Source organism: Vulpes lagopus, chromosome 12 (assembly GCF_018345385.1).
Source record: "Vulpes lagopus strain Blue_001 chromosome 12, ASM1834538v1, whole genome shotgun sequence".
NCBI lineage: Eukaryota > Metazoa > Chordata > Mammalia > Carnivora > Canidae > Vulpes > Vulpes lagopus.
In genome coordinates this window covers 55,277,872-55,289,034 of record NC_054835.1, presented here as the reverse complement: position 1 = coordinate 55,289,034, position 11,163 = coordinate 55,277,872, and the positions used below count along the sequence as shown (strand labels likewise).

At 60.8% G+C, this 11,163-nt stretch overlaps 2 protein-coding genes across 2 annotated transcripts in view; one reads left to right on the top strand and one right to left on the bottom strand.

The window, feature by feature from the left end:
- The window catches only part of RECQL5 (RecQ like helicase 5), a 37,224-nt gene extending 31,087 nt beyond the window's left edge, over positions 1 to 6,137 (top strand). Inside the window, exons 9-20 of the mRNA XM_041725276.1 lie at positions 1,638 to 1,856; positions 2,113 to 2,212; positions 2,350 to 2,386; positions 2,483 to 2,541; positions 2,630 to 2,703; positions 3,057 to 3,150; positions 3,436 to 3,570; positions 3,895 to 4,439; positions 4,596 to 4,686; positions 4,912 to 5,136; positions 5,320 to 5,389; positions 5,482 to 6,137. Of these exons, the coding sequence (XP_041581210.1) occupies positions 1,638 to 1,856; positions 2,113 to 2,212; positions 2,350 to 2,386; positions 2,483 to 2,541; positions 2,630 to 2,703; positions 3,057 to 3,150; positions 3,436 to 3,570; positions 3,895 to 4,439; positions 4,596 to 4,686; positions 4,912 to 5,136; positions 5,320 to 5,389; positions 5,482 to 5,582 (1,750 nt within the window). The 3' untranslated portion in view covers positions 5,583 to 6,137. The remainder of the gene's footprint in view (positions 1 to 1,637; positions 1,857 to 2,112; positions 2,213 to 2,349; positions 2,387 to 2,482; positions 2,542 to 2,629; positions 2,704 to 3,056; positions 3,151 to 3,435; positions 3,571 to 3,894; positions 4,440 to 4,595; positions 4,687 to 4,911; positions 5,137 to 5,319; positions 5,390 to 5,481) is intronic.
- A 19-nt stretch (positions 6,138 to 6,156) lies between these two features.
- Positions 6,157 to 11,163, bottom strand: part of MYO15B (myosin XVB) — a 29,019-nt gene continuing 24,012 nt past the window's right edge. The window contains 15 exon segments of the mRNA XM_041726856.1: positions 6,157 to 6,586; positions 6,755 to 6,895; positions 7,010 to 7,143; positions 7,326 to 7,459; positions 7,785 to 7,897; positions 8,132 to 8,274; positions 8,435 to 8,531; positions 8,638 to 8,715; positions 8,835 to 8,929; positions 9,020 to 9,135; positions 9,227 to 9,300; positions 9,986 to 10,062; positions 10,468 to 10,540; positions 10,630 to 10,693; positions 10,852 to 10,979. Of these exon segments, the coding sequence (XP_041582790.1) occupies positions 6,527 to 6,586; positions 6,755 to 6,895; positions 7,010 to 7,143; positions 7,326 to 7,459; positions 7,785 to 7,897; positions 8,132 to 8,274; positions 8,435 to 8,531; positions 8,638 to 8,715; positions 8,835 to 8,929; positions 9,020 to 9,135; positions 9,227 to 9,300; positions 9,986 to 10,062; positions 10,468 to 10,540; positions 10,630 to 10,693; positions 10,852 to 10,979 (1,527 nt within the window). The 3' untranslated portion in view covers positions 6,157 to 6,526.

Sequence of the window (11,163 nt, the reverse complement as noted above, 5' to 3'; positions counted from 1 at the left end):
GTGGAGTGCCTGGTGTTCCTCAGCCCCAGGAGGAGGGGGGACACTACTGATCTCATTCTTCCCAAAGGGTGTTTGCTGGGGCCGGCTCTGCACGCCTGACCCTGGCCATCAGGGACGGGCTCCAGAGCTCAGTGGCTGGCAGGGCCCTTTGACATTTGGTTGGTCGTGCCACCCCAGCAGACCAGGCTGTGCCCGGAGCAGGACAGGAGCTGACCCTAGCCCGCATCTGTGAGCTCTCAATGGAGCCCTTTGAGTGTGAGCACAAAACCCCAGTGAGTCCGGGCTTGAGGGAGGGTGGGGGGAAGGAAGCCAGCCGTGTAGCCACACCACTTGGATGCCAGAGCCTCCCAGAGGCTGGACAGGCCGCCGCTCTGTGGACTCAGACTGGCAACGGAAGCAGCCACACGTTCATTTTCCGAGTGGTGGGAGCAGTGCCCTCTGCTGGCCGCCTGGGCCTCCTTGCCACCTCCTGCCCCTCAGAGCTGCATTCTCTAAACAAGGCACCCAGACCTCACTTCTTAGGGCCTGTGTAACAAGCCCTCAGGGTCTCAGCTCCTCAAAGAGTTTCTTGCAGTTCCAGGCGGTGTTCTGGTTAGAGAGTGCCGCCACCTATTCTTGTCCTCGGGATGTGGCACCTGGACAGCCCTGCCTCTGCTGCCCAATCTCTTGGGCTCCCCTATCCCATGCCACATTTCCATAGCGAGACTGGCCCTCTGCAAGGACCCTGATCTGTGGCCCCTCCAGGGGCCTCTGCAGCTGCCCCGAGGACCAACTGTGTCCCCATCCTGAGAGTCCTAGGAGAGACAGCTGGAGTCTGGCACAGCAAGGGGCTGTGGCAGGGCTGAGGCACCGGGAGATGTGATGAGACTTCTGTCAGGGCTGATCTCACTGCCCTCACCAGGGACCAGCATACAATGCCAGTCCTCAGAGCTGCTGGTTTCTGCTCTTGGGCGGTCCTCCAGCCCCGGGCTGTGTGTGCAGGCGGTCTTCTTGGGGACAGAGAAGGTCACCAAGAGGTAGAAGCGGGACAGGGTTCCGAGTCTGGGGTAGGGCCACCTTGTGCTGGTTCTTCCCTCCTCCGCCTCCGGGCAAGGGTGAAGAGTAATGAGAGCTCACTGTGTGCCAGACGCTGTGCGCGGTGCCTCAGAGCGCCGTCTCCCCCAGCCCTGCACGGCCAGAGGAGCCAGTGCTCTTCTCGCATCGTTTCACAGGCAAGAATGTATAGGCTTTGAGCCATCAAATGCTTTCCCCAAGGATGCAGCCTCAGCAGCAGAGTCAGCATCTGTACCCAGAGCCGAAGCTATTCCCAGGACACCCCACCGCCAGAGGACAGAGTAGAGAGCAGGAGGCCAGGACCTAGAACAGCAACCTGTAGCGAAGCAGGACAGAATGGGGCTCATAGCCTGGCTCCTCTGCTTGTGGGGTATGACCTTGGGAAAGCTCCTTCACCTCACTGTTGTCGTCTGTAAAATGGGTGACCACGTGATGCCTTGATAGGCTCATACAGCATGAGGTGTGTGATACTGAGTGTGGTGCCCACATGTAATGCTCCTCAGCCAGAGTTTAGGGAGTGGGCAAATGAACACTAGCCTGCCCAGGTTCCTCACCTTTTGCCTCTGCTGTGCTGCCTCCGCCAGGTGCCGCCATGCTGCCATTGCCAAGTACTTTGGGGATGCGCCCCCTGCCTGCACCAAGGGCTGTGACCACTGCCGGGACCCTGCAGCCCTGCGGAAGCGACTGGATGCCTTGGAGCACAGCAGCAGCTGGAATAAGACTTGCATCGGGCCTTCCCAGGGGAATGGCTTTGACCCTGAGCTGTATGAGGGAGGCCGTCGCGGCTATGGGGGCTTCAGCAGGTGAGGGACTGTGAAGTCAGGGGTCCCCAAGCCACTGCAGATAGGCTGGTATTCTCCTCCTGGTGCCAGGGCCAGACCAATGGCGCCCCAGGGTCATCGTTCACTCCCTGTCCCCGTGGGCTATGTCAGAGCCAGCCAGGACCTTGGTGTTGCTCCTAGCTGCCAGCCTATTGGAAACATCAGTACCCCACCAGAGAAGCATGACAGGAGGGCAGAGCCCAGGTCCGGGGCTGCTTACACCTCACCTGTCCCCTAGGTATGATGAAGGTTCTGGAGGCAGTGGGGACGAGGGCAGAGACGAGGCCCACAAGCGGGAATGGAATCTCTTCTACCAGAAACAGATGAGCCTACGCAAGGTGAAGGGGGTTGGGGGCCTGATGGGGTCCCAAGTGGCGCTCCATTCATACTCCCTCAGCCCCTGCCCTGGCACTGGACTGGGGGCTGTTCTACAGCCAAGCAAGGTGCTTCATAGGCGCTTCATGTCATCCTCCAGGGCAAAGACCCCAAGATAGAAGAATTTGTACCCCCAGGTCAGTACAGAAATGTCCCCAGGGGCCTTGGGGGGAGGGCTGGGGACTCCAGAAAGCAGAAGGTAGAGTGAAAGGACCTATCCCTCTTCCCCCCAGATGAGGACTGTCCCCTGAAAGAGGCTTCTAGCAGGAAGATCCCTAGACTCACTGTGAAGGTAAGCAGTGGGCAGCTACCCACACCTGCCCCCCTGACTCCTTCCCCAACCCTGAGGCCTAAGTGACCAACTTCCCTCCCCTGTGTAGGCCCGTGAGCACTGCCTGGGGCTTCTGGAGGAGGCTCTGAGCAGTAACTGCCAGGCCACAAGTACCACCCATGGGTGAGTGTCCCAGGTCACAGGGGCCAAAGAGGCCCCTGTTCCTTGTAGACCACAAGAACGAACCCCCATCCCTCCTGGCTTATTTGGTCACCCTCTCCCCGGATCATGTCTCATCCCTTCCCAGTGGCTGCAGGTCTCACAGCCCCACCAGGGGGCAGGCTGAGGGGCTGAGGGGCTGCCAGTGCCTGCTGGACAGAAAGCCACAGGGTGCCTGGAGTCCGAGTTGGAATCCCTATGCCCAAGGCCATTCCCACCAGGCCCTGAAGCCATCTCCAGGGTCCCCAGGGAGAATCCCATAGGAGCTCAACAGAAAGGGCTCAGGCCCGCCTGATGCCTTGTGTTCATTCCCTCAGCCCTGATCTCCAGGCCAAGGCTGTGGAGCTGGAACATGAGATGTTCCGAAATGCCAAGATGGCCAACCTGTACAAGGCCAGCGTGCTGAAGAAGGTGGGCCCTGGGCAGGGTGTACTTTTGGGTTGGGGTGGAAGAGCCAGCCCCCATACCCTTCCGGGCTGTGTGGTTGCCCTGCTGGGAGGCCACTCACACAGAGGGGGCCTGACCGCCCTTCTTTGCTGGCTGGAGATGTTTCTAGCCAGCTGTGTCAGGACTAGAACTTGTCCAGTGTCCACTTACTTGCAGCCATGAGTCCCAGAAGCTCACTTGTGGAAAGCCTGGGTTGGGGCTCTCAGAAGCTCGTGGAGGTTATGACATCTCTGCCTTTCCCTGACTCAGGTGGCTGAGATCCACAGAGCCTCCAAGGATGGGCAGCTCTACAATGTGGAAAGCAATACCAGGAGTTGCAGTATGCATGCCCAGCCCCCAGAGCCCACTGAGTATGACATCCGGCCAGCCTCCCAGGTGTACTCGGTGAGCAGGCATCCTGACATCCCCCCAAAACCTGGCTCTGGGACAGGCATTGCTTCCTTTGTCCTTACCCAGGGTGTAAGCACTTGCCCTCTCCTGGTGGTCCTGGCCCTAGGTGCCCTGCAGCAGGCCCTCCAGCTTTCCTGCCCACGTCCCCTCCACCTCTGCAGCCCCCACGGCTCTTCTCTCCTCAATCTGACCCCCAGCAGTGTCCTGCCCAGTGTCTCCCTCCTCCATTCCCCAGAGCCCACCAACTCAGCCATTCATGGATCACAGAGAGTGCCTTTGAGGGGGGTTGGGAGTCAGAACCTTCTCTTCTCTTCACAGCTCAAACCTAAGCGGGTGGGAGCTGGTTTCCCCAGGGGCTCCTGCCCATTTCAGACAGCCACTGAGCTGATGGAGAAGACTCAGGCCGAGGAGCGAGCCCCCCAGCCTGTGCAGGGAGGTGAGCGAGAGCCCCCCAGCCAGCCTTGTGGCCTCCAGGATGAGGACTGCAGCAAGGCCCTCCCTGGGCCCAGAGCAGAGGCTTCTGGAAGCAGTGTTCATTGTGGAGGATCCTCCCCTGAGAGGATGGGGAAAAGCCCCTCCAAGGGTGGTCCCCTTGCCAAGGCCCGGGCCAGTAAGAAGCAGCAGCTCCTAGCCGCAGCGGCCCTCAAGGATTCTCAGAACATCACCCGCTTCTGCCTAAGGGCCAAGAGCCCGTCCCCCCTCACCTCAGCCCCAGGGGCGGAAGATGCCGGCCCTGGCCCTTCGTGTGAGGGAATGCGGGGACCCCCAGCAGCCCCAGAGAAGTGCGCAGGGGAGGAGGATGGAGCCCTGGGGTGTTTGGCTACGCACCCCCAGACCAAGGAGTGTACCAGGGAGAGGCCAAGGTAAGGGCCCTGCTAGTTCTGAAATTCTAAGGAATCCTCTTTGCTAACTGGGCCTCTGAAGCTCTGTCCCTTTCTGGGCTGCGTTGTGCTGGGCGGACAGAGTTGAGGGTGTGGCCGGTGGCTGGAGCTCTCACACCTACTCTCCCCTCTGGCCAGAGCCTGCACACTTGGAGACCAGGGGTCCCCTGAAGGCCAGCCCATCCCCACAGAGGAGACCCCCAGGGGCAAGCGGCCCAGACCCCAGCAGGTACTGACAGGGACAAGGCCACAGGGGAGGAGGCCTGCAGACCAGGCTGCTATCTGTTCTTCTCTGGACTAGGGGTTTGGGGGAAGATCATCTCTTTTTATATCCCAGGGATAGATGGCACAGGTTGGAGGTAGCCAGCGGATGCTGAGGCCCAGTCTTCTAGAATGACGGGTGGGGCCACTGACAGGGAGTCCAGGAGTGACTCTCCACTCTCGTCCGACACAGGAGAACCTAGAGAACCAGACTCAGAAGAGGCCTCGCCCCTCAGCCAATGCCTCCGTCTTAGCTGAGGCCAAGGACAGCGTCCCGGCCTGGAATCAGGACACCTTGAACCCCATGGCCCAAGGCTCCTGCCTTCTCCCAGCCCCTGGCATCTCTCTTAAGGAGGCTGCAAATGTTGTGGTCAAATGCCTGACCCCTTTCTACAAGGAGGGCAAGTTTGCATCCAAGGTAGGGTAGGTGGGTGGGTTCTGCTCTGGCCTGGGCCCTTGGGTGCAGTGGGGTCAGGGGGTGGAGCCGAGGGCGAGGCAGGGCAGAAGCAGGCTAACCTTGCCTTGGTTCATGGCCGAGGGCCATTGGCAGGGGGCAGCGCAGGGGTCCATGCCCTTGGCTCCTGTCACCTTCTGCCTCCAGGAATTGTTTAAAGCCTTCGCCCGCCACCTCTCACACTCGCTGACTCAGAAGGCCTCTCCTGGAAGGAGTGGTGAGTGCCCACCTCACCAGGCCAGGGGGTGCTCTCGGGGCTTGGTGGTGGGGAGGTTACTGGCCCTCATTTCTGCCTTCCTGAATCTGTAGTGAAGGAAGAGGCCCAGACTTTCATCAAGCAGTTTTTTCACGGTCGGGCCCGGTGCGAGAGTGAAGCTGACTGGCATGGCCTGTGTGACCCACAGAGATGACCAGCTACTGCCCACCAGGGCCAGAGTGCTCCCCGAGCCTCAGCTGTAGGAAAGCCTGCAGCTGTCGGGGCGTCATTTTCCTCAGGATCCATACCTTGCTTTGGAGACAGCGCTAGACTCTTTCCAGATCGAGGCGAGAGGCCAGCCACTCTGCCTGCAAGGTCTCGGGTCATCTTCTCCTTGCTTCCCTACCGCTCTGGGCTGGGTTTTCTGAACCAGATCACCAGATTAGAAGGGGGTGGGGTGGGGTGGCCGCTGCCAGGGGAACAGGAGGAAGGAGTGGTCTGTGTACCGCTTGTACTTGACAAATTGTAGACCAAGCCGAGGCCCCCTGTCCAAGGCTTTGGGCTGTCTCAGGAAGAGCCCTGCTGGCCTCGGGTCCTTGACCCACGACCCCTTTCCCTGGTGATGCCAGCTTCCAGCCTGGCTCCAGGTGCAGAGCTCGGGAGGAGGGCAGCAGCCAGGCCTTGCTCTCTGCTCAGTTCCTGGGTCAGGAAGGCTGAGCCGGCCGAGATTTAGCAGAGAAATAAAATCCTGTTTGTTTTGACACACACACCACCTTCCAAAACACAGCCTTTTTCTCTTAGGAGTTTTATTTCTGCAGAGTTTGCTTCTCTGAGGCCTGGATTCATGCTTACATTGAGCATGGGGCCGGGTGGGCATCCCTCCAGCCTGGGCAGCACTGGATGCCCAAGTGAGTTCCCTGCAGTGCCCACCTGGGCCCCCCAGGGGGGATCCTGCTGCTCTTTCTCAGTAGACGTCATTGTAGCAGCTCCTGCCTTGTGGCCTCCACATGGGCCAGAAGCTGTGGCAGGTTCCAGAACAGCCAAGTGGGGAGTCCAAACCAACGGCTTGACAGCACCCAAGAGAGACCTTCCCAGTCAAACTTGGACCTGGGAGGGGCCCCTTCCTTGTTCCATCCCTTCCCCCACTCCTCTCGGCCTCTACTTGGAAGGAAGGCCTCTGTCCGTCAGGAAGACGATGGTGTGCATCAGTTCGTGGGCCTGCCCGGGGAACAGGCACACATGTGAGGACAGGGCTCCCCGGTGTGCCCCCACCTCTGCCCTGGCCCACACCACACCCGAGCCACAGGCCTGGGCCCAGGCTCCGGGAACACCTGGGTCAGGCACGCCTGCCTCGCCAGGGTGTTATCAGAGGCCCTGGCCACTCACCTTCAGCAGCTCAAACCAGATGGTCTGGGGGTTGTCGGCAGAGCCATAGTTGAGTTCCAGGCCAGGGGGTCCCTCACTCTCCAGGGGGCTCAGCAGGTGGAGCCGGTGCAGGTCCTTCAGGGTGATGGAGCAGCACTGTTTCTGGGGCCGTGGAGACAGCAGAGCTTGGTCTCTCTCCTCTCACCCATGGTGACCCCTCCCCTGAATATGGCGCAGGGGTGCTCCGGCCAGCACTGGGGCAGGAGCCTGGCCCACCTGGCTGCAGGGGTCCATGACGATGAGATGCTGGTGGTTCAGTCCCAGGAGGCTGGGTCCAGGCAGGGCCATTTGACTCACCCGCAGCACCACATAGACAGTGTAGCCAAAGAGGGGCAGCTGGCTCACAGCCTCTGGGAAGGGAGGGGCCAGGATAGGTGTTCCGGCCATCCGGGCCTTGGGACCTGCTCAACTTGGCCCCCACGGTGGATGTGAGGGGCAGGGCAGGTAGAGAAGCTTCCTCACCCCTCCACCTTCACCCGTGCCTTCCTGGGCCTCCTGCCTCAGCCCCTGTAACTCCCAGGCCCAGACCCACCAATGAAGCTGATCTGTGCCTCCTGGGAGTTGTAGACTTGCAGCTGCCTCAGCTCCTGGTCTATCAGTTTCTTTATGATAGGTATGTTCACGTGCCCTCGCAGCGGCTTTGGCAAGTAGTTCAGCATGTCTTGCCTAGGACAGACTGGTCAGTCAAGGCTGGGTGTACAGCAGGTGCTAAATAAATGAGCAGGGGCTACTGGGGGTGAGACTGGGGATCCAAATTTATGAGTGAGGTGTGGGCCCTGCCCATGAGGAACATGGGGTGGGGAGGTCAGCCTCCTCTGCTCCAGGACTATCAGGTTAAGGCTGTGGAAGGTATAAGTTGAGTGGCCTTGACCTTGGGGGGCTGGGTGGGGGGTGGGGGTGCTGAAGGAGAGGCCCTTGGGGTATGTGCTGAGGTAGACCTCCACACCCCCAGGGACAGGGTGGATGGAGGTGGGGAGCCATGCTCACTCACTCCGAGTAGTCCTCTTGGTCCTGGCTGCGGTGCTGCAGGGCAGCCAGCCTGGCGAGTTGGGTGTCTGCCTGGGGGTTGACCAACAGCTTCCCCCGTAGGTAATCCCGCAGCACCTGAGAGGGGGCAGCAGTGAGCAGAGCCCCCCCCCCCCCCCCCCCCCCCGCTGTGCCCAAAGCTCCCACGTGGTGGTGGCTCCTGGGGCCCAAGTCTGGTCCTGTCACCATCTCTCCTTGCGAGGGGGGAGACTTGGAGGTCCCCCACCCAGGCAGGGGCTCGTTTGCAAGCTGCAGCCCTGGGTCAAGCGACCTGTAGGCTGCGTGCAGCCCGGGGTGGGGGTGGCAGCTGACCTGCTTGTAGTGCGTGGTGATGTAGATGGGATTGTCGAAATGCAGTGGGGTCTCCCAGATGAGCCGCCGGCTGTGCAGGCTTGTGTCCTGCTCCACCACGCTGTTGAGGTACTCGTGGGGCAGCAGGGGCCGCACCAGCTCGCCTGTGTGGGGAGCCCAGTTCCACAGCCCACCCTGACCTCCAGGGCCAGCCCTGCCCACCCCAGCACAGGAGTTTGTCTCATTCATGGCCACACAACCAGCAGATGAGCCACCTCTTGGAATCCAGCCTGGCCCCACTCCCTCCCCAGGCAAGAGACTCACCTTCCTTTTTGATGAGGAAGAGGGCAAATTCTTGCATTTCCTGGGGGTCTGTGATGCCCATTTGCCGACACAGCTCCTCCAGCACTTCTGCCGCCACCTGGGCATATAGGTGGGGGGCTGTGATGGGTGGGGGGACGGGAGGCTGGGTGGGTCCCCAGAACTGGTGCCGCAGCTTTCCTGTGTCTCACTGACCCCATGCTCACCGTGAAAGTGTGGATAGTAGTTCTGTAGTCCACACCCCCTGGCAGGTGAATTAGGAGGGAGCGCATTCCTTGCCCTTTCTGTGGAAGCAGGTTAGGGGTCAGTCCATCAGTGGCCAGAGGCCCCAACTCCCTGACCACACCCAGGAGTCCTATCATGCCCAGCCTCGTGTACCCTCCGCCACCCCTGCCCCCAGTACCAGGAAGGCCTGAATTTCGCCCGGGGAGGGCAGCCGCTGGCGCCCCCCATACTTGACTGTGCGCTGCAGGTGCTCCTGGCTGTTCCGGGCCAGCTCTGCAGAGGGGAAGCAGGCTGGGGTGGGCCTCTCCACACCCCTCCCCAAAGCTGCTGAACCTCAACCTGGAAGTCCCTCCCATAAGGCACCTTGGCTTGAGCCCGAATTTTGCAGAAACTTGGTCACATAGGGCATCAGCGTGGCTGACGGGGAGAAGCAGCCCGTGAGGAGGCTGAGGAGGCTCCAGCCACGGGTACAGTGTTCCCTACAGGGTGGAAAGCTGGGCTTCAGGCTGGCCAGACCACGCCGTGGCCCCAGGCTGCCCTCCGCCATTCACCCTGGCCCTGCATACTCACGGCTGAGGGTGACAGGTGACTTGCTTGATGACTTGGCAGTAAATCTCATCCCTGAGGTTCTCCTCCCGGCATAGCTGTGGGGACAGAAGAGCAGGGGACAGGGTGGCACGGGAGCTGAAGTCAAGGAGAGATCCTGCTGCTGGCTTCGGATGGGGGCCCATCTCTGGGTCTTTGACACAGCTTGTGCCCGACTGGCCACTCTCTACGTCACTATCTTCATCTGCTTATGGGCTACGCTCACCTGCCTTCTCTGCTGGCTCCCTTTATCCTTGACCTCAGGGGGTGCAGCGCCCTTGGGATCCGTGCCTCCACGCCCCGCCCCGGTGAGCTCAGCCGCTCCCACTTGCTGAGGACTACCAGTGCCAGCAGACTTCTCGCTTGAACCCAGGCGCCCCCCTTGGAAGACCCAACTTCACATTTCAGGATTCCAAAACAGATTCCTGCATCAACCCAGACCTGTTCCTTACACCTCCATATGGAAGACGATCATTGCTCTGGCCAAGGCCTCAGCGACATCCCTGGCTCCTCTCTGTCACACACCACATATAATTCACAGCAAATCCTGTTGCTCCGCATCTTCCCTCTGCTGCTACCGCTGGGCCTGGCCAGCACCATCCCTCACCTGTGATCATTGCAATAACCTCCTCTGGCGCTTACATCCCGGGAAGGGGTGGCAAACAGGCCCAGGCGGGAGGACAGGAACAGATCCTCAGGGCACACGGTCTCCCTGCAGCTTTCAGCACGCAAGCTCTTGCTTACCTTCAGCAGCTCATAAAGGAGCTCCAAGTCATTCTTGCCCCGGGGCTTAGGCTGGTCCCCCATAAATTGCATCAGAACTGCAGGCAGGATGAGAAGCATGGTGAGCTGGGTTGGGGGCCTGGCTGTGGCGCATGCCCTTGCTAGACAGGGCTTTCCCTGTCATCTCATGCCTGGCTTGCAAAAACGCATGTGAGGCAGGTAAAGCAGTCTCCGCTTTACCAGTGAGGACACGGCTCAGAGAGGTTCCGGGGGCACCTGTGGCTGCATACAGCACATAGCCAGCTGGACGTAGCACTGCCTTCCTGCCCAGGCTCCATGCGACCCACCACCCTTGGGTGTGAGTAGAAGTAGGTGAGGGCTGTGGGGGTTTGGTAGCCACCAGTGAGCTTCCCTCAGTTGACAAACCCAAGGCAAGAAGGTGACCTGGTGCCTAGGTCCGAGGCAGCACAGACACGGGGACCCAGGATGCTGTGGTCACTCACCCCGGAAGCTTTCCACAGCCTGCTTGTTTGTGTCCTCATCACTGAGGCTGATGAGTGATTCTTGAATGGGAGCCTGTGGCCAAAGAGACTGGATTATGGGTCCAAGGGCCCCCAGGGACCCCCAGAGGGCAGGCTCGACCCTTCCCCACCTGTCCCCCTCACCTTGGTGTACTGTACCAGGCTGGCCATGGCCATGTCCTTAGCAAGTCCATCTGTCTGGTCCAGCCTGAGGCAGGAGAAGGAAGGACAGCCCCGCTTGCTCGGCCCTCCAGCCCCCATCCCAGGTTGTGGGTTGTGCAGGGAGGGTGCAAGAGCACTGGCCCGGTGGCTGAGCTCAGGGAGACTGAGGACAGGCAGGCAGAAGGGTGGGTCCCGGGCACTCACAAGGCCTGGGGCTTCCGGAAGTGGCACAGGGCGAATTCCTGCATGGTGTAGTTGTGGGAGTCGGTGGACAGGGAGGCGTAGGCGATGGAGTCCTCACTGTGTGCCTGGCTCCAGGGGCGGACATGGCGCTGGGGGCACAGGAGACCTCATGCCACCCGCGTGCCCACTGGCCTGTCCAGGGGCACTGCCCAGCCCCCAGCCCAGCCCAAGAGGCGCAGCCAGGGCAGCAGCAGTGAGCACACCACCAGAAGCCAGGGAGGTCAAGAGGCGTTTATTGAGCATCTCCTAGGACAGCAGCTCGCTCGGCGCTGC